Source organism: Carassius auratus, chromosome 26, assembly GCF_003368295.1.
Source record: "Carassius auratus strain Wakin chromosome 26, ASM336829v1, whole genome shotgun sequence".
Classification (NCBI taxonomy): domain Eukaryota; kingdom Metazoa; phylum Chordata; class Actinopteri; order Cypriniformes; family Cyprinidae; genus Carassius; species Carassius auratus.
The window spans coordinates 20,393,049-20,420,789 of NC_039268.1; the positions used below are offsets into that span (position 1 = coordinate 20,393,049).

The 27,741-nt window shown below is 32.1% G+C and overlaps 1 protein-coding gene across 6 annotated transcripts; it reads left to right on the top strand.

Annotated features, from left to right (window-relative positions):
- Positions 1 to 1,547: 1,547 nt before the first annotated feature.
- On the top strand, positions 1,548 to 27,741 carry LOC113044622 (CD48 antigen-like). 6 transcript variants are annotated; one of them, XM_026204764.1, is made up of 11 exons: positions 1,548 to 1,629; positions 20,022 to 20,321; positions 20,603 to 20,863; positions 22,688 to 22,789; positions 23,370 to 23,408; positions 23,519 to 23,548; positions 23,984 to 24,025; positions 24,164 to 24,190; positions 24,330 to 24,356; positions 24,968 to 25,030; positions 25,150 to 26,836. In XM_026204764.1, exons 1-10 carry the CDS (start codon positions 1,563 to 1,565, stop codon positions 25,018 to 25,020), a joined length of 948 nt encoding a protein of 315 aa, XP_026060549.1. In that variant the 5' UTR covers positions 1,548 to 1,562; the 3' UTR covers positions 25,021 to 25,030; positions 25,150 to 26,836. The 6 variants fall into 6 exon arrangements, with proteins under 6 accessions (XP_026060549.1, XP_026060547.1, XP_026060548.1 ...); XM_026204762.1 differs by lacking the exon at positions 1,548 to 1,629 and adding an exon at positions 19,004 to 19,515; XM_026204763.1 differs by lacking the exon at positions 1,548 to 1,629 and adding an exon at positions 19,004 to 19,515 and having other exon boundaries at positions 24,968 to 25,034; positions 25,150 to 26,815.

The following is a 27,741-nucleotide window of genomic DNA, read 5'->3' on the forward strand; positions in this document are numbered from 1 at the left end:
TAAGAAATCTTTCTTATATGCTGATTTATTATTTGTTATGTCCCAGAATCTAGGGGCAATGTGGAGTAACATGAATGAAGAACTTTACAAACTGAAAGAATAGACTTCATATAAATATAAAACAAAATACATCCCACTTCCCTGTCTCCCTGTCATGCGCGTAATTTGCAGGGGGGTTACGGGGGTCATGACCCCCCCAAAAATCAGATCCAACTAATATAACCCCCTTAATATCATAACATCATTCAGATTAAAATAATATGAAATATTCAGAATTAATACTTTTGTTCGTTTTCTTTATTAATTTCATTTGCCAGCAAGAAAGATAGTATCATATTTTAAATAATCTGTAGTGTAAATTAGCATGTTACCTTTTACACAAGAAAATTATTCATATGCCGCGAGTTTAACCCCCCCAATGGTAGACCCAAAGTTACGCCCTTGCTCCCTGTCCAATAAAAAACTAGGAGAAAATACACTTTTCCAAAAAGAAACGGTCACTCACATTCTATGATTCCTTGCTGAATAAAAGTTTTAATTCCTTTCGAAAAAAGAAAGAGAAAAAATGTAAATTTAAAGCTGCGGTAGGGAACTTTTGACGCTCTAGCGGTTAATAAACAGAACTGCTTGCGTCTTGCGGAAGAACATCGTAGCCGGAACTACTTCTCTCTGTTTATGTCTATGAAGAATCACAAAGGTACTGGGTTACTCCGCCGCGGTACCCCCGAAGCAATCTAAAATAGTCTGAATATAAACACTTATTATAGGTGCACCCTAGGGATTCAGGACAAGCTAAAAACACGGTTTGGAAAATGTACTCGCTTATTATATACATTTTTCTAAATTTTGAACACAAACTAAGTTACGGACCGCAGCTCTGATTGATTGGTTTCTTAACTGGAGCGGTGTATTTCTGCAAATTGCAATAGGACACTGGGAGGAGCCAGAGGAGCTTGATTTTTTCACAGATTATCTGTCTCATATTCTACTGTCAGGACATAATGACAGTTTTAACAAATATGTAAAAAATATATTTTTACAAAAGTTAACTACTGCAGCTTTAAAATGTAAACCTTTGAACTGTATATTGTTTGAAAATATTTATATTTTAAATAAATGCTCTTCTTTTTAACTTTTTAATTTATCCAAAAAATCCTGAAAAAAAAACTATCAGACTCAAAACAAATATTAAGCAGCACAACAGTTTCCAGCACTGATAATAAATCATCATATTATTATAGGATTTCTGAAGGATCATGTGACACTGAAGACTGGATTAATTATGCATATATTTTATATAATTATAACATTTCACAATATCACCCTTTTTTTCTTGTATTTTTGCTCAAATAAATGCAAATACATGAGATGGCAGCAAACCGCTGAGCATCAGATAGCCTAAATCCTCGCAAACGCCACCTACTTTCAGTTTCTTATTCTGACCGACTTCCTCCACCGTTTTTGTTGTAGATGTCTTTTTGAGGTATGTTCCTAGAATACTTTCTTTTTTTTAAAAAATCTAAAAAAAAAAATAACGCATGAAAGTGTAGTTTGTATGAAAAATGTCTCATCTGAAATACTGGATGTCCGTCTCCTGCGCTTTGTTCATCACCATCGGAGCTGCTTCTGGTAAAGTTACTCGATATTTCGCTCAACATTTTAGATAGATAATTTTATCTACTACAGTTTGTCTACACCGCAACAAAACGGATGTAACATTAGTTTATAGTTCATGTTTATGCCTTGATTTTTTATTATTAAATAATAATAACAATCATAATTATGAGTTTCGTTTAGATGTGTACGGTATGTATATGACATATTGTGTCTGAATAGTTTCTTATCGGGTACTTTTTGTTGCTGTGCTTTCCGGAAGCTATTAGTAACTATTATACAGAAATGTGCTTGTTGAATGACGTCTGACATACTCTTTTATTTTTCAAACTAGGTCAAGAAGAGAAAGTTTATGGTGAAGTTGGTGATAAAGTGTCTTTTGGTGCGACCAGCTTCACTTCTTCCCTCAGCAGCATTATATGGAAACAAAAAAGTGAACCTGTTATAAAAGCGATTGAATGGGATGAAGCTGATGGTGTTAACGCCCCGAATCCGAGATTCAAAGACATCACAACTCTTAATAAAACAACTGGAGAAATCACTATAACTAATTTAAAATTCGAGCATAGTGGAATTTATACCATCGACATCAACAGTAAAGAACAGGAAAAAAAATTCAAATTGGAAGTTGTGCGTAAGTGGATATACTTTAAAAGCTTTTCACTGATGCACTTACAGTGATTAACACAGATAGTGTGTGTGATTGTAATATCATCCCATGCATGATGCACCTCCAAATAAACAATATGGGTTTTATTATTAAGTGATAGTTTATGTTAGTACAGCAGCATTATTCTCTGGTAGCATCATGTTGTACTTTTAACAAGACTTTTTTTAAAGGTAGTATAGTTGTATTACATTTCATGTTTTTGCTGTGGACTGCAACTCAATGTTTTTAATTGTTTCATTCACAGCACCGCTCCCCAAACCTGTGATAAAAATAGATAGGCCCGATGAAAACTCTGTTTTTGTGTATTTAATCTGCGAGTACAGTGAAACGATCATCTGGAATAATTCTGCTGGAGAAAAACTGTATGTAAAAGATCACCTTCCGAAAGGAAAGTTCATCACAGTTCTTAAAAATGGACATCCAGACGACTACTACACATGCACACTCAAGAATGAAGTGAGTGAGAAAACCAGTGACAAGGTCTTTAGGAGAGATCTGTTTGAAGGTAAGACCGTGATTTACTTAAACACTACTGTAGTTACTAACCATACACTATACTACCTACATCACGCTTAAACGTATCTGTATGTAATTGCATTGGAATAAAAAAAAATTATAAATGAAATATCAAAGCAAATGTCATCTTTGACAATTTTGCAAATATTACACAAACATTTAGCAAAAGGACGTTATGGTACTAGAGCCCCGACCGATATGGATTTTAGGGGGCCGATGCCGATATTAACTCGAAAAGAGCCGATTTATAAGCCGATATTTTGAAAATAAACTGGATATTAGAACCATTTCCTATATACTGCACTTACACAACATTCAATAGAAAAATATCTGCCTGTTCTATGTATGTGGGCTGTATAAACCATTTTCCAGAAGAGATTATGTAAAACAAAGCCTTAGATTATAGTCTCAATGACTAAACAATTGCACATCAAAAGTATATATTTTTTTAATGATCAAAAAACTGTCTGATTTTAAACATTTAACACTTTTACTTTCTTCCAGTTGAAGCTGGTTTTAACAGTCTGTGTGTACTGTAAATAAATTATAATACTAAAGTTAAAGTATTTGCAGAAGTAGTCCCTCACTTTGCTGCTACAGATTTCACCTTTTTCAGCCATCTGTAGGGCAGAAAGAGAGACAGAGAAAGAATAAGCATGTGTATTAATAATATCACCATGTATCATTACTCATGTCATCATTAGAATTATAATAATAATAATAAACAGGGATCTCCTACATAGGCAAAAATGAGAAATATATATATATATATATATATATATATATTTATTTATTTATTTATTTGTCAAGCAATAGGTATTACCTATTACCTACTTCTATTTAACAATATTACAACATTTTCCTGTTATGTCTTTAAAGCTGCTTTGAAACAATCCGTAAAAAATAAAAAATAAATAAATAAATAAAAAAGCGCTTGTTCAGCTCACATTTATTTACATGTCCCCTCTGGTTAATCATTTCTGACGCACCTACTCGAAGTTGAATGGTTAACGTTAGTTTCATGAACACACCGCTGTCAATTTGGAGAAGAACCACCTTCAAACAAGTTAATAGCAAGCATTTAAGGGGCCTGCTAAAAAGGAAGCTATATTAGCGTTAGAATAACATAGGGCTGTAGCTATCGAATATTTTAGTAATCAAGTATTCTACCAAAAATTCCATCGATTAATCGAGTAATCTGATAAAATGTGTTTTTGCTTAATTAAAGTGCAATATTAATTATGCAAGAGAAAATAAGACTCCTGGGCCTCTTAAAATGAACAACTAAGTTTCCTTTTTTAGAATTTTTATTTTTTAAATGCATAGAATTAAATGCATACATGAAAAATAAACATTTAATTATTACCCATTGTTTCTGTCTGTACTTGTACTGTGAACAATGACAATAAAGTTGACAGATGAATTAAGTGCATTTAAGTGCCATTCAGTTGGGGTTTTAAATAAAGCTTTTTCTGAGATTCACATTAAACACATAAAACATTAATTTAATTTATCTTTTAATTATTGAAAATGTACTTAACTTTTTGGTAAACAAAGGGGATTTACTATAAAAAATAAATAAAACATGGAAGAAATGTTGTGTAATTAAAACTTAAAAAAAAGTTTTTAGTGATAGGATATGTACATTCTGCTGAACAACAGTTTTAACTGGACTTTTATTTTGACGGGTTGGCGTACATTTACAGTTCTGTGTATGTGATGTGACGCTGCTTTTACTTAAATCAAACGATCAAATACTCATGAAGTGACTGTCAGAGCAGTTCTGGAGATGTTGTTCATGTGTTCACGTGCTTATATAGTGAGACAGCAGACGCTGAATTCACCGCGAGCTTAATGCGCGCTTACGTGTCTTTAATGAATGAAGAGGTGCTTCTGCGCCATTCATTAACAGAGAGGCACGCTGTACATAACTTCTAGTCATTGACTACATGCGCCCCCCTGCCAAAGTTATGCAGTCATTATGTGGGAAACACTGCAGATATATTTAGAATAAGTTAAACGCTAACGTTATAGTTTGACCTCTTATTAACGTTCGCACTCTTCCACTGATAAACATGGTATTAGCTCTGTGGCTAATCTAATATATCAATGCATTAGCGGCTGTAAGTGATGTTACAGAATATTTATAAGTGATAATGATAGGACCGTTAGCTAGAACTACCACATCATTGTATATACAGTGTATGAACTAAATCATTTCACATGACGAACGACAGACTCACCGTCAAAACAGAAAAAAAATCTCCGTGCCTGGCTTGGATGATCACGTTCTTCGCTAGTGGATTTCTGGCGCTGTTGTCAACTCTGGAGCTGCAGAGCTCCCTCTGGTGGGCAAACTATGCAACACTCATAACATGAGTGAAGCATGTGACTCTCTTTCTCATGTTTTATCGGCCGTTATAAATGCCGATGCCGATTTAAATGCAATAAGCTAATATCGGCCGATAATATCGGCCGGCCGATATATCGGTCGGGCTCTATATGGTACACATTCTTGTGATTCATTTTGATTTTTAAATCTCTCAGTTGCTGTCATACAACCAATGATGATATCAGTGGGAAATATTACTTACTGGTTTTCTTGCTAGTATGTTTTTAGCAGACAGCTAGAAAGCTGTTATAAAGGCTTTTATTTGTATTTAAGTACTTTTTAAGATTAACTTAAATGTCTAAAATGTTTCACTACTGTACAGACATGGAAATGGACACTTATGTCATATATATATATATATATATATATATATATATATATATATATATATATATATATATATATATATATATATATATATATATATATATACAGTACAGACCAAAAGTTTGGAAACATTACTATTTTTAATGTTTTTGAAAGAAGTTTCTTCTGCTCATCAAGCCTGCATTTATTTGATGAAAAATACAGAAAAAAACAGTAATATTGTGAAATATTATTACAACTTAAAATAATAGTTTTCTATTTGAATATACTTAAAAAATAATTTATTCCTGTGATGCAAAGCTGAATTTTCAGCATCATTCCTCCAGCCTTCAGTGTCACTTGTAACATCAGTCGATCACATGATCATTTAGAAATCATTCTAATATTCTGATTTAGTATGAGTGTTGGAAACAGTTCTGCTGTCTAATATATTTGATCAATAAAAGGTTAAAAAGAACTGCATTTATTCCAAAAAAAAGAACTGCATTTATTCCAAAAAAAAAATTCTAATAATATATATTTTAATAAAATATTTTCTTTACTATCACGTTTTATCAATTTAACACATCAATGCTGAATAAAAGTATTGATTTTATTTAAAAAAAAAAGAAAAACAATTACTGACCCCAAATTACTGACCAGTAGTGTATATTGTTATTACAAAATATTTATATTTTAAAAACATAGCTTCTTTTTTTTTTTTTTTTTTACTTTTTATTCATCAAAGTATCCTAAAAAAGTATTACATGTTCTGAAGAAATATTACGCAGCAGAACTGTTTCCAACTTTGATAATGAATCATCATATTATAATGATTTCTAAAGGATCATGTGATAATAATCCTAAAAATTCAGCTTTGCATCACAGAAATAAATGATAATTTAAAGTATAATACATTTAAAAACAATTATTTTCAATTGTAATAATATATCACAATATCTAAAAAAAAAAAATTCTGTATTTTTGATCAAATAAATGCAGGCTTGATGAGCAGAAGAAACTTCTTTCAAAAACATTAAAAATAGTAATGTTTCCAAACTTTTGGTCTGTATATATATATGCTATGTATTTATTTGCATAGAGGACCTTTATAGATAAATGTGTGTCTGATCACACCATGTTTTGGTAGAGTAATACTTTTTTGATAATTATGAAATGGGAATTCACAACCATTTTACTTCCATAACATTATGTATTTCTAAGTGAAACAGAATATTAGATGAGAAAAATGTAGGGTGTGACTTGATTTTATCCACCGGGAGTTGATTAGATTGTAAAAAGTGGGCATTACACACAAGAATGGAGTTAAGTTGACGATAATCAACTTGGAAAGATGATCAAAACTGCCCTTTTAATAAACGTTTGAGTTCATTTTAATGCATTTGAGTTAGTGCTAGACACAAAACAACAGTTTATTTTGTTTCACTATCGCTAGTAGTGTTTAGTATATACACTCCCAGTCAAAAGTTTTTGAACAGTAAGGTTTTTTTTTTTTATATTTAACTATCTCCTTCTTACCAAGCCGACATTCATTTGATCCAAAGTACAGAAAAAACAATACAACTTTGATATATTTTTACTATTTACAAGAACAGTTTTCTATTTAAATATATTTCAAAATTAATTATTCCTCTGATTTCAATTTTACATTTTTAGTGTCATTTCACTTCAGTCACATGGTCCTTGAGAAATCATTTTAATATTCTGATTTGCTGCTCAAAAAAATATTTATTATTTTTATTATGATATTAAAAACAGCTGAGTAGAATTTTTCAGGTTTCTTTAATTAATAGAAAGTTCATAATAACAGCATTTATCTGTAATAGAAATCTTTTGTAACATTATAAATGTCTTTATCATCATCCATTTAAAGTATCCTTTCTGAATAATTTTTTTTAATTTCTATAAAATTATTTTAAAATTATTACAATTATTCGTAAAACATTAAACTGACTCCAAGCTTTTGAATGGTGTAGTTAGTGTATAATGTTACAAAAGCTTTTAGTTCAGATAAATGCTGATATTTGGATCTATATTTCATCAAAGAATCCTGAAAAAAAAAACACTTTTAAATACTGATAATAATAAAAATGAAAAAAAAAACATGTTTCTTGAGCAGCAAATCTTCATATTATTCTGATTTCTGAAAATCATGTGACACTGAAGACTGAAGGGATGATGCTGAAAATACAGCTGCACATCACAGAAATAAATTACATTTTAAAATAAATATTGTAATAGAAAAGAGTTCAAAAGTACAAATATTTCAAAATGTTACTGTTTTTGTTGTACTTTAGATCAAATAAATGCAAGCTTGGTGAGAGGACGATACTTCTTTAAAAACATAAAAAATCTTACTTTTTGAAAAATTTGACTGGTAGTGTATACCTTATGTTTCAGTTTGAATTTGAAGTATTGAAACTAACCCGCTTGTTGCTCCAAACCCGTGAGACCTCCGTTTATCTTTGGAACACAGTTTAAGATATTAAACAAAGCAGTTTGTGATATCCGGTTTTTGAAATAACCCTTTAGGTACATGGAACATAACATTTTCATCTATCCTCTTTCAATTTATACAATATATTTTACAGTAAATTAATCCAATTTATGTTAATGAGTAATCTGTGAATCAGTTACAGATTTTCAGCTATTAAGTATTTCCAAACCAGATGACCAAATATAATCAGTTCTTGTTTCAGTAGTATCAATTTATATCATGTAATATATCCACAGTTTTTAAAGTGTGTGTCAGAGTGATAGCAGGCATTTGTCAGGGATTTGTTATTACATTATGCCATGTGATACTGTAAACAATGGCCTTACCATGGTAGAGACCAGCAAATTACATTATGTTACCCTTCATCAGAAAATACCAACTAGTCCAGTCATACAGTGTCAAGAAAACCATTACTGCACGTCTGCTGGCTGTTTAGCAGAGTAACATAGACAGCAAATGGCATTAATGTATATCTTATTAATGCTAACAAAATACTGTATTGGCAACATACTCTGTTCTAGTGGCAAAATAATCACTTTGGACTTTGTATCAAGTCAAATGGAAAGAGTTAAATGTTTCATTTTCATTTTATAATTTGATAGTTTTGACCAGTATATTGTTATTCTATCATTTAGAGTGCATTATGAATTAGTTGTTCATGTATATTATAAGTTATGTATAAGTTATTTATTATGTTTATTCCTCGTGTTCTTTTCTTTCAGAGAGTGGACTTTGGTGGATAGCTCCCATCGTGCTCATCCCAATCTTGATACTGGCTCTCTTTGTTCTCCTTTACAAGGTCTGGTCAAGGTATCATAGTAAGTTTCCTATTGTGTTATTTTCTTTTAAGATATGTGTTTTTTAAGGAGTTTAAAATACTGTATATAAACTTGTACCCTGTCTAGACAGTAGGGGTGGCACGGTTCGGTACACACTGGGACCGCGATTCAACTTAAATCTGACAAAGCACCTGTAATATGGTTTGCTATAAATAGCACATAAAACAAACTGGGTTCAACTAATATATGTTTCTTGTTGATGGATGTGCATTCTAGATTCCCAAACATTACAACAATAACGATGAGAGAGAAAAAAAAAACTGGACAAACCATTCACTCTTCTTCAATGTGAATGCAGCATGCTGGAATATGAGCAGTCATTTATTCCGTCATCACCCGGGTGCTGATAGCGCGCGCTCACAGATGAGACCTGAAGAGAACACAATAATATGTATTTAAACTAAACTCACTTAAGCTTTGTCACATTTAAGAGCCAAAGGACGCGAGAATTGTGCATGCGCTCAACCAAAGTGCAAACCCACTCCTCAGAACGGGCGCAAATATTAAGCTCTCTCTGAAGTATTGTGTTTAAATTGACAAATACACACAAAAATTATGTCAAAATGCTTGTTTTGGTAAGTATCCTACAGCAGACATAGCCGGCTGAACGTAGACCTACTGGATCAATGCATTCTCTTAAAGTGAAAGTCTTTAAATTAATCGAACAGAAACAACAAATAAATCACTTACTGCTCTTGATTAAAAAGCTTTTATAAATTTAATAAAGAATTATCTTTAATTTGTACAGTCCAATATGCAATGCTGTTTTACATTTGATTACTTTATTCAATTCCTGAACCTAAAAACTTATGCTAGACCTGCCTAAAAAAAAAAAAAAAAGAAAACCACTGTTTATTGTTTGTATATTTACTCTATTTTATTTATTTGTGCTGTTGCTTGTAGTTGGATAAAATATTCTTCTCATTTTTTTTTAATTAGAATGTATAGTTTTTCCATAAACATAGCACATGTACCACTGCACCAAAAACCGTGACTCTAAAACAGTGAAAAAGTTGAACCATGCCATCCCTAGTAGACAGTGTACAGCAGTGGCCAAAAGTGATGTCCAGCATATGAAGAATGATATATTCACCCTTTAATCAAACGTTAATGTTATGTTGATGTAGATTTTCTAAGTGTATTGTGTAGTTGTACAAGTGTTTATTTAAACTTGTAGGGTCATTAAAAGCAAATAGTGTCAATGTTCCTCTGGACATCACTTTTGGGGATTAAATTAATATATATACTTCTAGTGGTGTTAATGCCGGAAAATGTAGATGAGCACAGAGTGTTATTCTACACTAGAATATTAGAGTTTGATAATTTGCCCCAAAGCATTTTATAATATTATATTTCAAGCATGCTCTTAAATTAGTTAAATTAGCTAAATGTTAATTTTGTGTATAACTAGAACTAGTTATCTTGAATGTATGTTAATCATTTCTTCTGATAGATGCATACGATGCTTAAGTTCAGTATATAGTTACATAAAATGAACAAAGTAAGAGATTTCAAAGATTAACTGCTTTTCATATATTTTTTAGGCCATTATATTTAGTAATTAAAGGGGTCATATGACATGCTCTTTCCACATGATGACGTAGACATGTGTGGATGTGTTAGAAAGAGCCGTTTCAGAGTAGAGTTGTAACGGTATGAGATTTTCACGGTATGATAATCGCCTCAGAAAATACCATGGTTTCACGGTATACGGTATTAAAAGGTTTTTTTTTTTTTTGGGGGGGGGGGGGGGGGGTTGGGGGGGGTTGGTTGAACAAATGTGTTTATTCAAATTTCATTAATCAAAAACAAGAACATTTTACTATTGATCATTTATACAAGTTTAATAACTTATATTTATCATTAATAATTCATAGAAATTATGGTTTGAGTTATTTTTTCTGGATTCAATACAAATATACTATCAAAAAATGTGGTAATGAAAATGCATACAAATGTAACAAATTTAATTGATGTTTTAAAACCTTTATTATTTTATATTTTTGCAAAGGGCTGCACAACAGAGATTTACTTAATTAAAATGAGGGAAAAAAAATATTCCCTAATGTTTATGTAAATTATTATTATTATATAATTATTATTATTACATTATAGTACAATCGTTATTTCTGTCAATTTATTCGAGTTTAAAAGCATACTTTTATTTGGACGGGTTGTATTGAAGAGCTTTGAGTGTCAATGTATTTGTTTTTGACTGGTTTTCTCAAATAAAATGATGAAATGATTATTAATTGTTATCTTAGTGTTTGTGTTCATGTCCTCAGATAGTGAGACAGCTGGCACTGTTAAGCCTGGCACTTTAAGCAACACCGTCGCATACTTGTGTATGTAGTATATGACAACGCCGCTCTTTCACAGAGAGACATGCCAAAACAAACAGATTAGCCTATATATTCTTAAAGCAGTGCTTTTGTCATTAATTTACAGCTTTGTTTTTTATTTATTCATCAATCCATCAAATCGCACATTTTATGTGACATGTGCAGAGTAGCTACTGTAAATTCATTGTCATGACTGGATTCTGTGCTTCACTCCGCTTCACAAATATCATAATGCATTAACCTTAAATTATAAATGGGACATAGCTGTATCTGCACGGGATGATGATGTTCTGAATAGGTTTGACGCGTTTCCTCTTTTGCAGCCACTTTCAGTTATTTCAAATGTAGGCGCGCGGTATGCGCGGTACCGCGTCGGGTTAAAAACATCTCAACTTTTCAGAATGCCACAAGTGCACCGCAGGTCATGTTCCTTCCTCACCCGTAACAACGTTGACAGCTCAGCCAAGATATAGGAACAGCTGATCATATCTCGTACATGTTTATATCACGGTATATCGTCATATCGGTATATTGTTACAACCCTGTTTCAGAGGGGCATGGACAAGTCTTAACTTTTATAAAGAATATCTCTTTGGATTTGAGACTTTAGTCTTTGCAACTTCACAGATCTTCTCTATGCACCAAGAGCTTATAACACTCCAAAGAGAAAGGAAGAATTGAAATTGCATCATATGACCCCTTTAAGGATTGAAGCAGTAGCTTAAACTGCTCTATATGTCTGTGTAACTCCTGGACTTTTTTCTTTTTCACAAAAGACACTGAAGGAGAGCGGTTTAATCCACCATCAACAGGTACGCATCTAATAACCCTAAACTTAAGATGTAATAAATTGTCATCTCTTTATACAAATATTTAAAATATATATGGTATGTTCCCAGTAAAGATAATGTGATTGATTGTTTTCTCCTCAAGTCACTTTGAAAAACATTATTGCTCCATAAATCATTACTAAGCAAACAGTATCTGCTACACCGATATCCAGTAGGTTTAAATTCCCGAATTGTGGATAGTTAAGCAACACATTTCACTTCTAACATTTTATGACTGTCAATATAATATAAAAAAGTTTTATTGTATGGCTAATTGTTTATTATTTGGTTAATTATCAAGGTGATGATATGGAAGATTATGCAGTCAGCCCAGGTAAGATGATTTCTTTTAAAAAAAAAAAGGGTTGGTTTATCATAGACAAATAATTACATCAATAGTTCTTTATAAAGATTAAGTTATATTTACAGTGGACTGTCAATTATAGTTTTGCTGCATCTTTTAATTTGAATAATTTCTTCACATTATGATGATGATGAGAAACTTGGAAAAAAAACTTTTTAATACTATTTATAATAAGTATATATAATACTTATAATAATTTTCTGAATATGATGTTGATGTTGTTTTTGACACTCTTAGTGGTTAGCAGTCCTTGACTCTTGTTTGTTCATATTTGTGATTTTAATAGTCAGTTATGTCTCTGATTACAGACCATGAAAATGTCTACGAGAATATTTAAGATGTGACACAAAGTCAAAATCAGTGATGGTAAGATAATTGCACATAAATGAGTTTCTGGATTTCTCTTGTTCATAATCAAAGTTGAGTATAAGTAATTTGATTAAGATCAAAATCTAGCTCTTATTAGGTCAGCATGTTATTCGGTACATTGTTCCTGTTTTTGCCTGTTTTTTAAACGCAAAATTGTATTATTATATAATTTAAGACTTATTAGTTTTGGGGTAATAATGACATACAATGCTAAACTTTGCTGATGGCTTCATTGTTTTGACATTCTTACGTGTGCTTTCAGACTGTAACAGTTACGTTTTTGCTACTTTGACAAAACTAAATGTTTATTTATTTATTTATTTTTTACATATGAATATTTTGACATTCAAAGAAAAACTGGAAAATATAATTTTAGGTCATTTGTTGTAGATTGTGCAAATGTCATGTCTATTGATTCAGAAATATATTTAGGTTTTTATAATACAAATGTAAAACCAATTATATTTTTTTCTCTTTATATTCCTGTGTTTTAATGTCAAATGTATTTTGTGTGTATTTCATTCTGGGCTTTTAAGCACATTCACAGCCATGTCTCTGGCATGATATTGCATTCCCCATTTCAAGATCTCAGCTTTTTAGAGTCAACTGAGAAACTCCTGCATTGCTTGTCAAGGGTGCAGTTTGAGTCACTCATAGCTCACTGATGTTGTGATAGTTTTATTTTTATTTACCATAATGTGTTCTTATGTTGTATATTATCACTGCTTTATGCAAACTTTTTAGTTGACTATTTTATATCTATTATTTTATTTACAATGTAAAGTGCAAAGTAAAAAAAAATGCTTAGGGAATAGGGAACACTTATTCTCTATTAACTAGAACTTTTTCCTCAATAAATTCCTAATTAGCTGCTTATTAATAGTTATTAAAGTAGTTGTTAAGTTTAGGTATTGGGTAAGATTGGGCAATTAATGACAAGGGCATTTATATGTACTTTATTAGTACTACTTAATGGCTTTAATTTAAGTAATATGCATGCTAATAAGCAACTAAGAATCTCTTTAAAAAATAGTGTTAACTTTTTTTTTCTTTTCTTTTTTTCTTTTTCATAATACAAGCACCATCAATGCAATGTCTTTTTAATGTTGGTTGTTTTTGAAACCTACAGTAGGGCACTTTCTCTGGGGTGACATTACTTACTTTTATTTACCAGACAGAATCTGAAAGTGCCTCAATAACTGATCACATTGAACATAAGGATCTCAGTCTGAAGGCTTGAAATGTATCTTTGACTATAGGAGAGAGTGGAGACTTCCTCTTTGTGGTTTTTGTAAGATGCATACATTTATTTTTGTATTTTGAGACTTGTATTTGAATGTATGAAATTGCATTAGCTTTGTCCCTAAATGGTGTTAAACCTTATTGCTGTTTTTTTCTTTTTCAAAAAAGGAACTGCATAGAAACACAACCCAGCAACCATTTCTTAAAAAGGGGTTTAAAATAGAATTAAGGAAGCTCTCGGTTCACCATTGTGCTCTATTGTGGCAATGCACATAAACCATTTACATGAACACTTGAAAACTGTCTCTACTCTTGTGTCATTTGGATCCTGAACATGGGTTGTACTATTGTATTCTGCAATGACTATTTAAATTTAGTTCAGTTATTTATTTTATAGTATCCTTTTAATGTATTATGAAGGAAGTAAATGTGTTTGCCATTATTTTAAAATGTGTTTTTGCAAATGTAATGCATATTACTATTCAGCCATAACTAATAAAGAATTATTGAAGAAGTAGCAGGTGATTATTCATTAACACTCACTACTGTTACCTACTAAGGAAGATGTGTTAACTAATCAGTATGTAATATAATTTTATGATTTTGTTATGTAACATTTAGCTAATCAATAAGGTTTTTTTTTTTTTTTCATACCTCCTGAAGAACCAGTAATTATCTACTACTACTGGGGGCGCTGCACGAAAGTCTTTTTTTTTTTCTTTTTTTTTTTCGAAAGTCTTGTCATGTCATGACGTAAATATAATACATCACTCTAACGCATTCATTATGCATGGCGCACGCAGTTAAAATAGTTTTGCCATTTATGTGCTCTTAAAATGTAAGGCCTTTTTATTTTTATGACATTCAAATAATTTTTTTAATAGCTGTACATAAATAGGTTATTATATAGTAAAGGTTATTAGTAATTAAGTAATTAGTATTTAAGTATCTATTTGGAATCTGCCAAATTGAGAAATAATAAATGTATTGATCTATTAGAAGAAGTGGATGAAAAGCAATATTTCCCCACCATTGTAACAGTAGGGTCTAAAGAAGGTAAAACAGAGGGGTAGGGGATGTGTTGAAATAATCGAATAACTCCAGATGGTATGGCTTCGAATACAATAGCAAAATTATTTGGGGGTAATGGGAATGTTAAAACGATTAAGAAATTCCTCATAGTTTAATAAAAGGCCATTTGCATTAAATAATTGACTTACAAGCAAAATATCTGCCTCAAACCAGCCCTGGAAGAAAAGTGATCTGTTTTTATATAGAATATCTCTGTTATTTCATATAAAGTATTTATGAGGAGAAAAGTTATGTTTGTTCAGAAGAGACCAGGCGAGAAGGACCTGCTTATGGAATTTAGATAATTTAGCTGGTATTTTTTCAACATTATAATTGCAAAGTAATAAAAAATTAAATCCACCAAATTTGGAGAAAATATAATGTGGAATAAAGTTCCAGAATGAGGTTGGATTTTTGAGAAAGCGTATAGCCCAATTAATTTTAAGAGTGTTATTAAATGTGCAAAAATCTAACATATTGAGACCACCATTTTCATAAGTATTTAAAACAACAGATTGCTTGATATAATGTATGCCATTTTTCTATATGAAATTAAATAACATTTTGTCAATAATACTTTTGAGAACGTTGTTATCAACGTGGAGATACTGAGCAGCATATGATAATCTGGAGATTCCCTCCCCTTTGTAATATTCTTCCCCTCAGAGATAAGTCTCTCTGCACCCATAGATTACATTTTATTTGTGTTTTCTCAATAATTGAAGAAAAATTAAATACACATCTATCATTTTGATTTTTACATATAGAGATAAGATATCTTTTCTTAAATTGGAATATTATTAATTGTAGAAAGGTTACACTCTTTAATTGAAAGTAGTTCACATTTAGACAAAAAAAAAAAAAAAGACCAGAAGCTCTAGAAAAACTTTCAACTGTGCTGATGGCAATAGGTACCCAAGAGGCATCTCTTAAAAAAGAGCAGTGTCATCTGCTAATTGGCTGATCTTTTCTTCTCTTTCTGCAATGAGAATCCCTTTCTTAATATAGTGGGAGAAAATCTGGGTTGCAAGGAGGAAAAGATAGGGTGAGATAGGGTATCCTTGCACAATGCCCCTCTGAAGATTAAATCTTGGTGACATACCAAAGCTAAATTTCAATTTATGAGCAATTACTATTAGCATAAAGTGTCCTGATGGCATTATTAAAAAAAAAATCACCAAAACCAAATTTTTGAAGGCACCGGAAAATAAAAGCATGCTCCACGGTGTCAAATGCCTTGTAGAAGTCAAAGAATATATATATAAAACTTAATCTGATGTTATTAAAAATGTGCCTATTTTTTTTTATAAAACCAGATTGTGATTCATCAATTAGATAGCTCATCACTTTCTGTAATATTTGGGCAAAGATTTGAGCTAGAATCTTGTAATCAGGGTTAAGTAAACAAATTGGACGCCTACTTTCAATAAGAAGTGGATCTTTTTGGGGTTTTGGAATCAGAGTAATCAAACCCTATGTCAAGCTAGGGGGAAAAGAAGTTCTCAGAATGCTCTCTGCATAAACTTCTGCAAGAAAAGGAGCTAAGGGTTCAGAGAAGGCCTTACAAAATTCTGCAGTAATACTGTCATTCCTTGGAGATTTGTTGATTTTCAGATGGTCAATATAGAATCAATTATTTATTTAAGGAAAACAGGTTCATCACACCGATTTTTGTTATCTACCTCTATGGTATTCAGGCCACCTATTGAGTCTAAAAATGAGGATGTGTCATCCTCATCAAACCTAGAGGTATATAAAATCTTATATCAATAATTAGAAATTGTCTTGGGGTTATCTGTTATGATACCATCAACATTGAGTTTAGTCATGCTATTTTTATTTATCTCTAATCTGAAGAAGTATGCAGAATTTTGTTCACCTTGCTCCATCCATCTCCTCCTAGATCGCACAAAAGCACCTTCAGCTTTACATTTGTAAATATCATCAAGTTGGTTTTGTAATTTGGAAAGCAAAGCAGTTTCTACATTTGAAAGATATTCAGGGAGCCTCTGAGTAATTACAGCACTTTCACTAATTACTGCCTCTTCCCCAGCTTTCGGCTTGGCTAGCCTACTCCCATAGCTTCTCATAAATTTACCAACATCAAATTTTAGTAACTCCCAATTATTACTAAAAGAGCATTCCTTTACTGCTTTTTTTCCAATAATTGTTAATTAAATAATTAATTCTAAGCTTAACAATATTATGAGATAATAAAGAGCTTTTTTAACTTCCAATATGATGGTTTGATAGAGTTTGAAGTGTTTACCGAAATCTTAATTTTTATATAGATAGCCTTATGATCAGTTAGGGGAGTTGGGAGAATATCAACTAAAGTATTGGAAATGTCAATAGATTTAGAGATCAACCAAAAGTCTATACAAGATAAATGAGAAGCAGCCTTGTTGCTCCAGATAATTGCTTTCATATTAGGGAATTTGGACCTCCAGACATCAATCACATCAAGTCTCTCCATGAATTGTTTAAATTTTAAATTAAGAGGTGAGGGCCGGCCGAGAGGCTGTTTATCAAGAACACTGTCAATTGCAATATTGAAATCCCCACCTTTAACTAGCAAAGAGTTTGGGAATTTGTTCAGACAGTATAGCAGTCTGCTTTCTATAAACTCAAGAAAAAAAGCATTCTCTGACTTTGAATTAAATCCATAAATATTGGCCAGAATAATAAAAGTTGAATTAAGATCAATGACATGAGACAACAAAATGTCCATATGAATCACAGTCCGGGTATAATATATTCCCTTTACTCTGCATTTAGAACAAGAGTCAGTGTTAAGTGAACCAACTTATCATATAACAGCTTGACAAGTTCCAGACAAAAATATTTGAACTATACTTAAAATGATATCAAGGCAAAAAAAACAACAACAAAGAACATGGTCTGCAACAAAAGATCCTGGACTAGCCAGGAACACAAACTTCAAGGTGGCAGAATGATTTCTTTGCCTTCAACAAATGCTCGGGCTCTGACATAATATGTATTTTTTCCTGCATCCTTCGCACTTTTAACTGCAGGGCACAGCTTTTTTCTCCTTTCTCTGTCTTCCTCACAAAAGTCTTCAGCAAAACGTAGTTTCTTTTCACGCAGGTACGAGTTGTTTCTAGCAGCCTTCCAAACTGCGTCACGGTGCACTCTGCTGGTGAACGAAGAACTACATTTAGAATTACATTAGAATTGTCAGAGTGCATTTTTGAACCTAAGCGTTTAACAGTATCGACAGGGCCATAGCTGGGGTTTGCGGGCCCCGGTGAAGTTCAATTTGTATGTTCGTTCATTTTTATTTATTTGTGCTAATTGCACAATGTTTAATTGACTGAGTTAAACTTTCAGAAAAAAAAAATCATCTTGATAATGTCAGATAACTTATGAAGAAAGATATGTAATGGATTACAATCAAACATACAATCAAACATAACTTAACAAACATAACATAACTATTTATATAACTATCAATACTTTGTTGAACAATTACCAAGCAATGCTTAATTTTCTTCAGTCTGTGGTGTGAAAAGGTTGCATTAGCAATTAAAAACACGTGAGTAAAACATGGTGAAGTCAAAGTGTCTGAATCACACTAGTAGTCCACTGTATGAAGTTTTTTGGGGGGTTATAATATGTCACAGTTCGTTTTATTTTGCTATACTCACTTACCTAAATTAATTATAGTGTCCTGCACCTATTAGGCTTTTTTATAATAATAATAAATGGTGTCTGAAAATTTTTTGGTTTGATTCTGCACTCATTCTTGTTAAAACTACAAAGTAATTCAGTCAAGAGCATTGAGTAATTTTCTTTCTTTAATTTTCTTTGAATCATTACAGCAGCTATCAGCTAAATTAGGCGCGGTCACTTTAAGAGGTAGCAGCTCCTGGCAAATACGAATAACTTCCGCTCGTATGTTCTGATCTGCTTTCTCAGGGACTCCATACAACTCCAAGCGCCACTCCATCGGATGCTGCCAAATTTCGAACAGCTTAATCTAGCAAGTCTTTCCTCTTCTTTTGGGACTTTGACATTTTCCGGAGTTGACACTATATAAGAACTTAGCAAAGGACACTGCACAAGAACTTAGCAAATAAAGAGAGCTTGGTGGCGTAAGTGTTCTGCGTTTGTCTCCCTCCAGAGGACACAGCCTCCGAAATACAAGTGCATGTACTAACATCGACCAGCCACGAGATGGCAGCATAAGACCGCTTGACCTTCAGCTAAATCCGGGGACCCCACCTACTTTCGGTTTTGTTTCAAGCTTGTGGCTTCCTCTACAGATTCTGTGCGCTCTTGGCCTCTGAGGCGTTTCCTCAATTACTTTATAAAAATTCTAGAATAACACGTGAAAGTGTTGTTTGAATGAAAAATGTCGCTTCCGAAATACTTGACGACCGTCTTCTGTGCTTTGTTCATCACCATCGGAGCTGCTTCAGGTAAAGTTACTCGATATTTCTTTCGCTCAACACTTTCCCATGACGGGCGGCGTCCTGCTATTAGCTAACATTAGTTCATATCTTAGCTAACATTACTTCAGAGCCTTTTAGTTTTAAAGAATATTATAATATGTGTATGTGTATAATTTACAAATACCAAGTGACTGCGTTGTATTGAAGGTAATTATCTTTGCCTTGGCCTTGTTTTGTGTAGCTTCAAGTTATTAGCAGCAGGCTGAGGCCTACACCGCAAGAAAATGGGTGTAACATTAGCTTATAGTTCAGATGTTTATGCCTTGGTTATTTTATTATAACATGATGATGATGATGATAATAACAATCATAATTATGAGTTTTGTTTATATTTGTACAGTAGGTATGTGACACTGTGTCTGAATATAATACATTATCATGATTGCTATGCTTTCCGGAAGCTATTAGTAACTATTATACAGAAATGTGCTTGTTGAATGTCGACTGACATACTCTTTTATTTTTCAAACTAGGTCAAGAAGAGAAAGTTTATGGTGAAGTCGGTCGTTCAGTGTCTTTTGGTGCGACCAGCTTAAATCCTCCTGTCAGCAGCATTATATGGAAACAAAAAAGTGAACTTGTTATAAAAGCGATTGAATGGGATGAAGCTGATGGTGTTAACGCCCCGAATCCGAGATTCAAAGACATCACAACTCTTGATAACACGACTGGACAAATCACTATAACTACATTAAAATCCGAGCATAGTGGAATTTATACCATCGACATCAACAGTAAAGAACAGGGAAAAAGATTCATGTTGGAAGTTTTGCGTAAGTGGATAAACTTTAAAAGCTTTTCACTGATGCACTTACAGTGATTTACACAGATAGTGTGTGTTATTGTAATATCATACCATGCATGATGCACCTCCAAATAAACAATATGGGTTTTATTAGTAAGTGATAGTTTGTGTAAGTACAGCAGCATTATTCTCTGGTACCATCATGTTGTACTTTTAACAAGATTTTTTTTTAAAGGTAGTATAGTTGTATTACATTTCATGTTTTTGCTGTGGACTGCAACTCAATGTTTTTAATTGTTTCTTTCACAGCACCGCTCCCCAAACCTGTGATAAAAATAGATAGGCCCGATGAAAACTCTGTTTTTGTGTATTTAATCTGCGAGTACAGTGAAACAATCATCTGGTATAATTCTGCTGGAGAAAAACTGGATGTAAAAGATCACATTCCGAAAGGAAAGTTCATCACGGTTCACAAAAATGGACATCCAGACGACTACTACACATGCACAATCAAGAATGAAGTGAGTGAGAAAACCAGTGACAAGGTCTTTAGGAGAGATCTGTTTGAAGGTAAGACCGTGATTTACTTAAACACTACTGTAGTTACTAACCATACACTATACTACCTACATCACGCTTAAACGTATCTGTATGTAATTGCATTGGAATAAAAGAAAAAGAAAAGAAGATATTAAAGCAATTAATAATTTAGCAAATATTACACAAACATTTAGCACAAGGAAGTTGTGGTAGACATTCTAGTGATGAATTTTGATTTTTAAATCTCTCAGCTTCTGTCATACAATCAAGTATGATATCAGTGGGAAATATTATATATAAATGTGTGTCTGATCACACTGTTTTGGTAGATAAATACTGTTTTGATAATTATGAAATGGGAAAACACACATTTGTTACTGAGTCGCAACCCTTTTACTTCCATAAAATGATGTATTTCTAAGTGAAACAGAATATTAGATGAGGAAAATGTAGGGTGTGACTTGATTTTATCCACCGGGAGTTGATTAGATTGTAAAAAGTGGGCATTACACACCAGAATGTAGTCAAGTTGAGGATAATCAACTTGGAAAGATGATCAAAACTGCTCTTTTAATAAACGTTTGAGTTCATTTTAATTCATTTGATATTTTTTTCAAGTTTGTTTAATGAATAGAAAGTTCATAAGAACATCATTTATCTGAAATATAAATATTTTGTAAAATTACAAAGGTCTTTATCGTCATTAAAGTATCCTTTTTCTGAATAAAAAAAGTATTAATTTCTGTTAAATTATTTTGAAATTATTAGTTTTTCCTAAGAAAAAAAAAAGTATACTTCCTCCAAGCATTTGAATGGTGTAGTTAGTGTATAATGTTACAAAAGCTTTTAGTTCAGATAAATGCTGATATTTGGATCTATCTATTCATCAAAGAATCCTGATTTTTTTTTTATTGTAACTGTTTTAAATATTGATAGTAAACAGAAATGTTTTTTTGAGCAATAAATCATCATATTTTCATGGTTTCTGAAGATCGTGTGACACTGAAGACTGGAGGAATGATGCTGAAAATACAGCTGTGCATCAGAAATCAATTACATTTTAACATGTATATTATAATAGAACACAGTTATTTTAAATAGTAAAAATATTTCAAAATGTTACTGTTTTTGCTGTACTTCGGATCAAACAAATCCAAGCTTGGTGAACAGAAACTTCTTTAAAAACATTATAATGCTTACTGTTAAAAAATGTGACTGGTAGTGTATACCTTGTAAGTACATGGAACATAACATTTTCATCTATTAGTATTTCCAAACCAGATGACCAAATACAATCAGTTCTTGTTGCACTAGGAGCAATTTATATCATGTAATGTAACCACAATTTTCAAAGTGTGAGTCAGAGAGAGACCATTTGCAATTTGTCAGGCGTTATTTTTTTTAATACAGTATGCCATGTGATACTGTTAACAATGGCCATACCATGGTAGAGACCGGCAAATTACAGTATGTTACCCTTCATCAGAAAATATCAACTAGTACAGTCATACAGTGTCAAGAAAACCATTACTGCACGTCTGATTGCTGTTTAGCAGAGTAACATAGACAGCAAATGGCATTAATGTATATATCATACTGTATTGACAACATACTTTGTTTCTACTTTCAAAATAAGCAAAAAAAAAAAACATTTTGGGCCATTTGGACTTTGTATCAAGTCAAATGGAAAGAGTTTATCTCACACAATTTGGTTTCTGTGATTGCTGATAGTTTTGAACAGGATATTGTTATCCAGTCATTTAGAGTGCATTTATGAATCAGCTGTGCAAGTATATATTATAAGTTATGTTTAAGTTATATATTATGTTTATACGCCATGTTCTTTTCTTTCAGAGGGTGGATCTCCGTGGATAGTTCCCGTCGTCATCCTAATCTTGATACTGGTCCTCATTATTGTTTTTGTTATCCTGTATAAGGTCTGGGAAACGTTTCATAGTAAGTTTCCTATATTGTGTTATTTTCTTTTAAGATGTTTTTTGCACTTGTGTTTTTTAAGGAGTTTAAAATACTGTCTATAAACTTGTACCCAGTGTAGACAGTAGTAATGTACAGCAGTGGCCAAAAGTGATGTCCAGCATAGGAAGAATGATATCTTCATATTTAATCAAACATATTAATGTTATTTTGATGGAGATTTTCTAAGCGTATTGCGTAGTCGTGCTTGGAAAGTGTAAAAGTATTTTCTTCAAGTGCTTAATTAAACTTGTAGGGTCATTTAAATCAAATAGTGTGAATGTTCCCTCTGGACATCACTTTTGGCCGCTACTGTATTTCTGTATGATTAATGATTACTGTGAAAGTGTATTTTGAAGGCATATACAGATTAATATATATATACTTCTAGTGGTTTTGTAGATGTAAGGTAGATGAGCACAGAGTGTTAAATGTTTGTTAAATTTTAGGAAACTAATTTCATTCTTCTTGTGGAATCTTATTAGTTCTTGGTGTTGGATACTCAAATGTATGTTTTGTATTTTTAGTTGATTTGTAATTTTTTTATTTTTTTCTACAACAGAAATTGTTCACAACAATTTGAAAGACACACCATGCATAGGTACGTTTATTTTTGTTTTGGAGTGATTATCTTCAGTCACCTTTATGTGAAATACTTGATAAGGTTGATACAGTTAACATTCAATTACTTATAACTGTTTCTCTCTTCAGTGATTCTGAACCTGCTGGATGGAAAGAATAGTATGTCGTTTTTCATTCATGTTTTTCTTTTTCCCTCAAAGCATTTTAAAATATTATTCAAGCATGCTCTTAAATTAGATGCTAAATGTTAATTTTGTCTAACTAGACCTAGTTATCTTGAACATGTTCATAATTTCTTCTGAAAGATTGTTTGTTATTTTCTGTTCTGTGCTGTGCAAGATTTCTTTATAAAACTTAAAGTACCATAAACTATTCTGAAATTCAATGTATTAAAAAGTGTTACACTTTCTACTGTAATAGTGACATAAAATGAGCAAAGTGAGAGATTTCAAACATTACATGCTTTTCATGTGTTTTTTTTTTTTTTTTTTTTTTTTTTAGGCCATTACATTTTGTAATTTTATTAGTAGTTATTTATTTGATACCACTGTACAGCAAATTGATTAACTCTATCTTCTTCCTTTCTCATAATAGGTGAAGATATACAGTCTGGTGAGGAATCAACAAAAATGACCAGTAAGAAAAATAAATCTGTCACAAGAAATCTAGAAATATCTGAAACATATTCTCAGTGATGCTAACACTAATTTATTCTGTAGCAGTGTACATAAAATTGATAAACACTCTCTTCTTCCTTTCTCACTGTAAACGTAGATGCACAGCCTGATGGGGAACCAACCGGTAAGAATAATCTTAAAAAAAAAAAAAAAAAAAGAAATATCTGAACCATATTCTCAGTGATGCTAACACTAATTTATTCTGTAGCAGTGTACATAAAATTGATAAACACTCTCTTCTTCCTTTCTCACTGTAAACGTAGATGCACAGCCTGATGGGGAACCAACCGGTAAGAATAATCTTAAAAATAAACAAAAAAACTAAAAAAAATAGAAATATCTGAAACATATTCTCCGTGTCTCTAACACTAACTGTACGTTGAAGTCATCTTTCTATCATATATTTGATCTATCATTAGTAACACTGTTACACCAATGAATGAATCCAGGTTTAAATTAGAGAATGATTGGTTGAGCACAAGGCACAAGTTAGTTCCCAACTTTTGTAACATTTAATTAAAAAAAGTTGCATTTCATTCTAAGTCTATTTGTTTATTATTTAATTATGAAGGTAATGAGGAAAAAGCACAATGATAAAAAAATTGTTGGTTTCTCGTAAAAAGTCCTTCAAAAAGAAAAAGACATTTAGTTTATCTTATCTTTAACTTTTTCTCTAGTTTTTTTTAAAAGTGGTTTGATCTCTTTGTTATTACAGTTCTACTGTAAGTTGTGTTAAAGTGTATAATATCAATACATAATGATGAAAAAGACACTGGAGAACTGGCTTCATTTTAACATAAGTACTGAGATGTTTATAATGCTTTACTCTGCATTCTCTGAAGATGTGTTCATTGACACTTTTGTTATAATCTCTCTTTAATTTATTATTGTGATTTCATAGATCCAAAACCCCTGGAAAGTGGAGAACAGAATGAGAATTCACCTAAAAAATAAAAATCTAGTGGTAGGTAAGTTCATACTGTCTCATGTTTAGTTTCAGTACCAGTAATTTGACCAGGTCAGCTTGTTTAGTAGATAGTTCCTGTTTTGATACAAATTCTTATGACTTATTTTACTTTCTAGAAAAAAAACAGCTCTGCTTCTGTGAAATGTCTGCAAGTAACAAACTTCAGAACGAGGACTTTTCATTGGATCACCTTTTGAAGACCAGTCTTTTTTTTTCTCAGACATGAGCAGTAAATTTTGTATGAATGTGGAATTATTATTTTTTTTTAAGGCCTATTTGTGAACTGCTCAATATTATTCCCCTGCGTTCACAAATCTTCCCTCAGTTAAATTGCTGCACTGTTCACACTGTGGGAATTCTCTTTTTATCTAGTTATCCACACTGTTCGCGTATAATCAGTTGAATCTGTGTCCTGTTTGCAATGTTTTTGACTATCTGTATTATCTGCATTGGTTGCGTTAGTGATGATATAGACTTGGTGTGGCATCTTGAAATGTCATTCAGAAGCATGATGGTGGTATAACGAAAGCTTATTGATGCGTACCAGCTTCCTTTTTGGCCCTGTAAGGACATTAGTGTCCACAAGAAAGAGAAATGAACAAAATGTGTATTGAAAGCGGTCACTTCAGGTGTGTTCAGCTCAATCACAGCCCTAATACTAATCAAATGTCTGAACACAGCCAAAGATCAGTATGGGTAACATGAGATATGGTTTTAAATTATATTGAGTCTCATAACTGTTTGTTAACACAGCTGTTAACTCCATCTAACATATGTTCATACAAGACACAGAAATTACTTCAGGCTGTCAATACAGATTTGGATTCAAATCCATTTTTGTCAGAAGTAGTGCAAGCATGCGTTTCAGAAACTGTTTCTGATGACGACACGAAGCATCCAGTGCGGACAGTATCATGAATTATAAAGATTATAAAGTTTTTTTTTTGTTTTTGCTTTTAATGTGACATGTGCCCAGTGTAGGTGGTTTATCTGTATAATAAAGGGTAGATTTTATTTACACTGGGTGTAAATAGGTGTATATACTGTTTGTTCCAAGTAGAAATAGCAACAGACTGCACTTAGTGCATACAATAATGGTGATCACACGAACTGTGATTAGTATTTATTTGCTGTTTGTTGAAAAGGTGAATTAGGCTTTGTTTGGTTGAATTGGTAAAAATAGTTTAGTGTTTGCACCCAGTGTAAATAGACCGGGCCGTAATGAATATTAGATGGCATAAATTGGTTAAGGGAAAGCTGTTTTACTGAGAAATAAAGCCATCAAATAAAAAATTGTGAGAAATCTATACTGCTAACTACTGAATGATGAGCAGCGATGTGAAATCTGAAAACTAACGGCATACAATGCAAGATTTTGCTGATTGCTTTATAGTTTTGAACACATTCTTGCACCACCAGACCATAACAACTCATGTTTGTGCTATTTTGATGTTGCCTGTGTTGGCCTAGAATGCTATTCAGATGTGTTTTGCATACATTAAGTTTGTTGCAAAAGATTTGAGAGCATGTTTATTCTTGTATGCTTATGAATTACAAAATTGCAATTCATCGAAAAATGTCATTTTAGGTCAATTGTAATAGTTTGTGCAAGTGTGCAATTACTGTGTTCAGAAAAAATCAGGTTTTTAATCCAAATGTAAAACCAATTCTTTTTTTTTTCGCATCTATAGTATTTTGTGTGTATATCATTCTAGAATTCAAAACTCATTTAAAGCAATGTCTCTGGACTTTGGTACATTAATAAATTTCCCCATTTCAAGGCCTCAGCTTTGAGACAAATGAGAAACTCCCAAATTCCTTGGACTTTCGTCTTCATGTTAAGGGTGGGGTTTTGATTCACTCATAGTTGAGTAATGTTGACATAGTTTCATTTGAGTTCACTTAGTATATCCTTGTAATATATTATCACTGCTTTTTTCTATCACTAATGTTATTTACAATTACATTTTTCATTTTCATAATACAAGCACCATCTATGCATGTCTTTTAAATGCTGTTTAGTTTTGAGACCTAGAATATATCTCTTTCTCTGGGGTCAACCTTTTATTAGCAGAATCTAAATGTGCCCCAAATAACTGAGCACATTGACCCTGAGGAGCTCCGTTTGAAGGATGGAAATTCATCTTTTACCATAAGAGAGGGTTTAGACTTCCTGTTTGTGGTTCGCAAGATGGATACATGTATTTTGTATTTTAAGACATGTATTTGAATGTATAAAAATTGCATGAGCTTTGTCCCTAAAGGATGTTTAACCTTGTTGCTATGGGTTTCTTTTTTAACAAAAGGAACTGCAGAGAAACACTAACCTAGCAACTGTTGCTTTAATTTGGGACTAAAATAGAATTAAGGAAGCGCTCGGGTCAACATTGTGCTCTGTTGTGGCAATGAATATGAAAACTGCCTCTGCTCTGAGTGTCCTCTTAATCATAAAGATGGCTTGTAACAAATATTGTATTCTGCAATGACTGTAGTTAAATTTAGTTAAATTTATTTTATTCTTTAAGCGTATTTATAAAAAAAAAAAAAAGTTTTTGCCATTATTTTAAAATGTGTTTGTGCTAATGTAAATTACTAATCAGTCATGTCATCTCACATATGATGTAATAGTCAAGTCTGACAGCTATTAAATACCAAAATGTGTATTAAGTTTGAATAAATTTGCCATTTAAAAATGTTGGCAAAAGCAA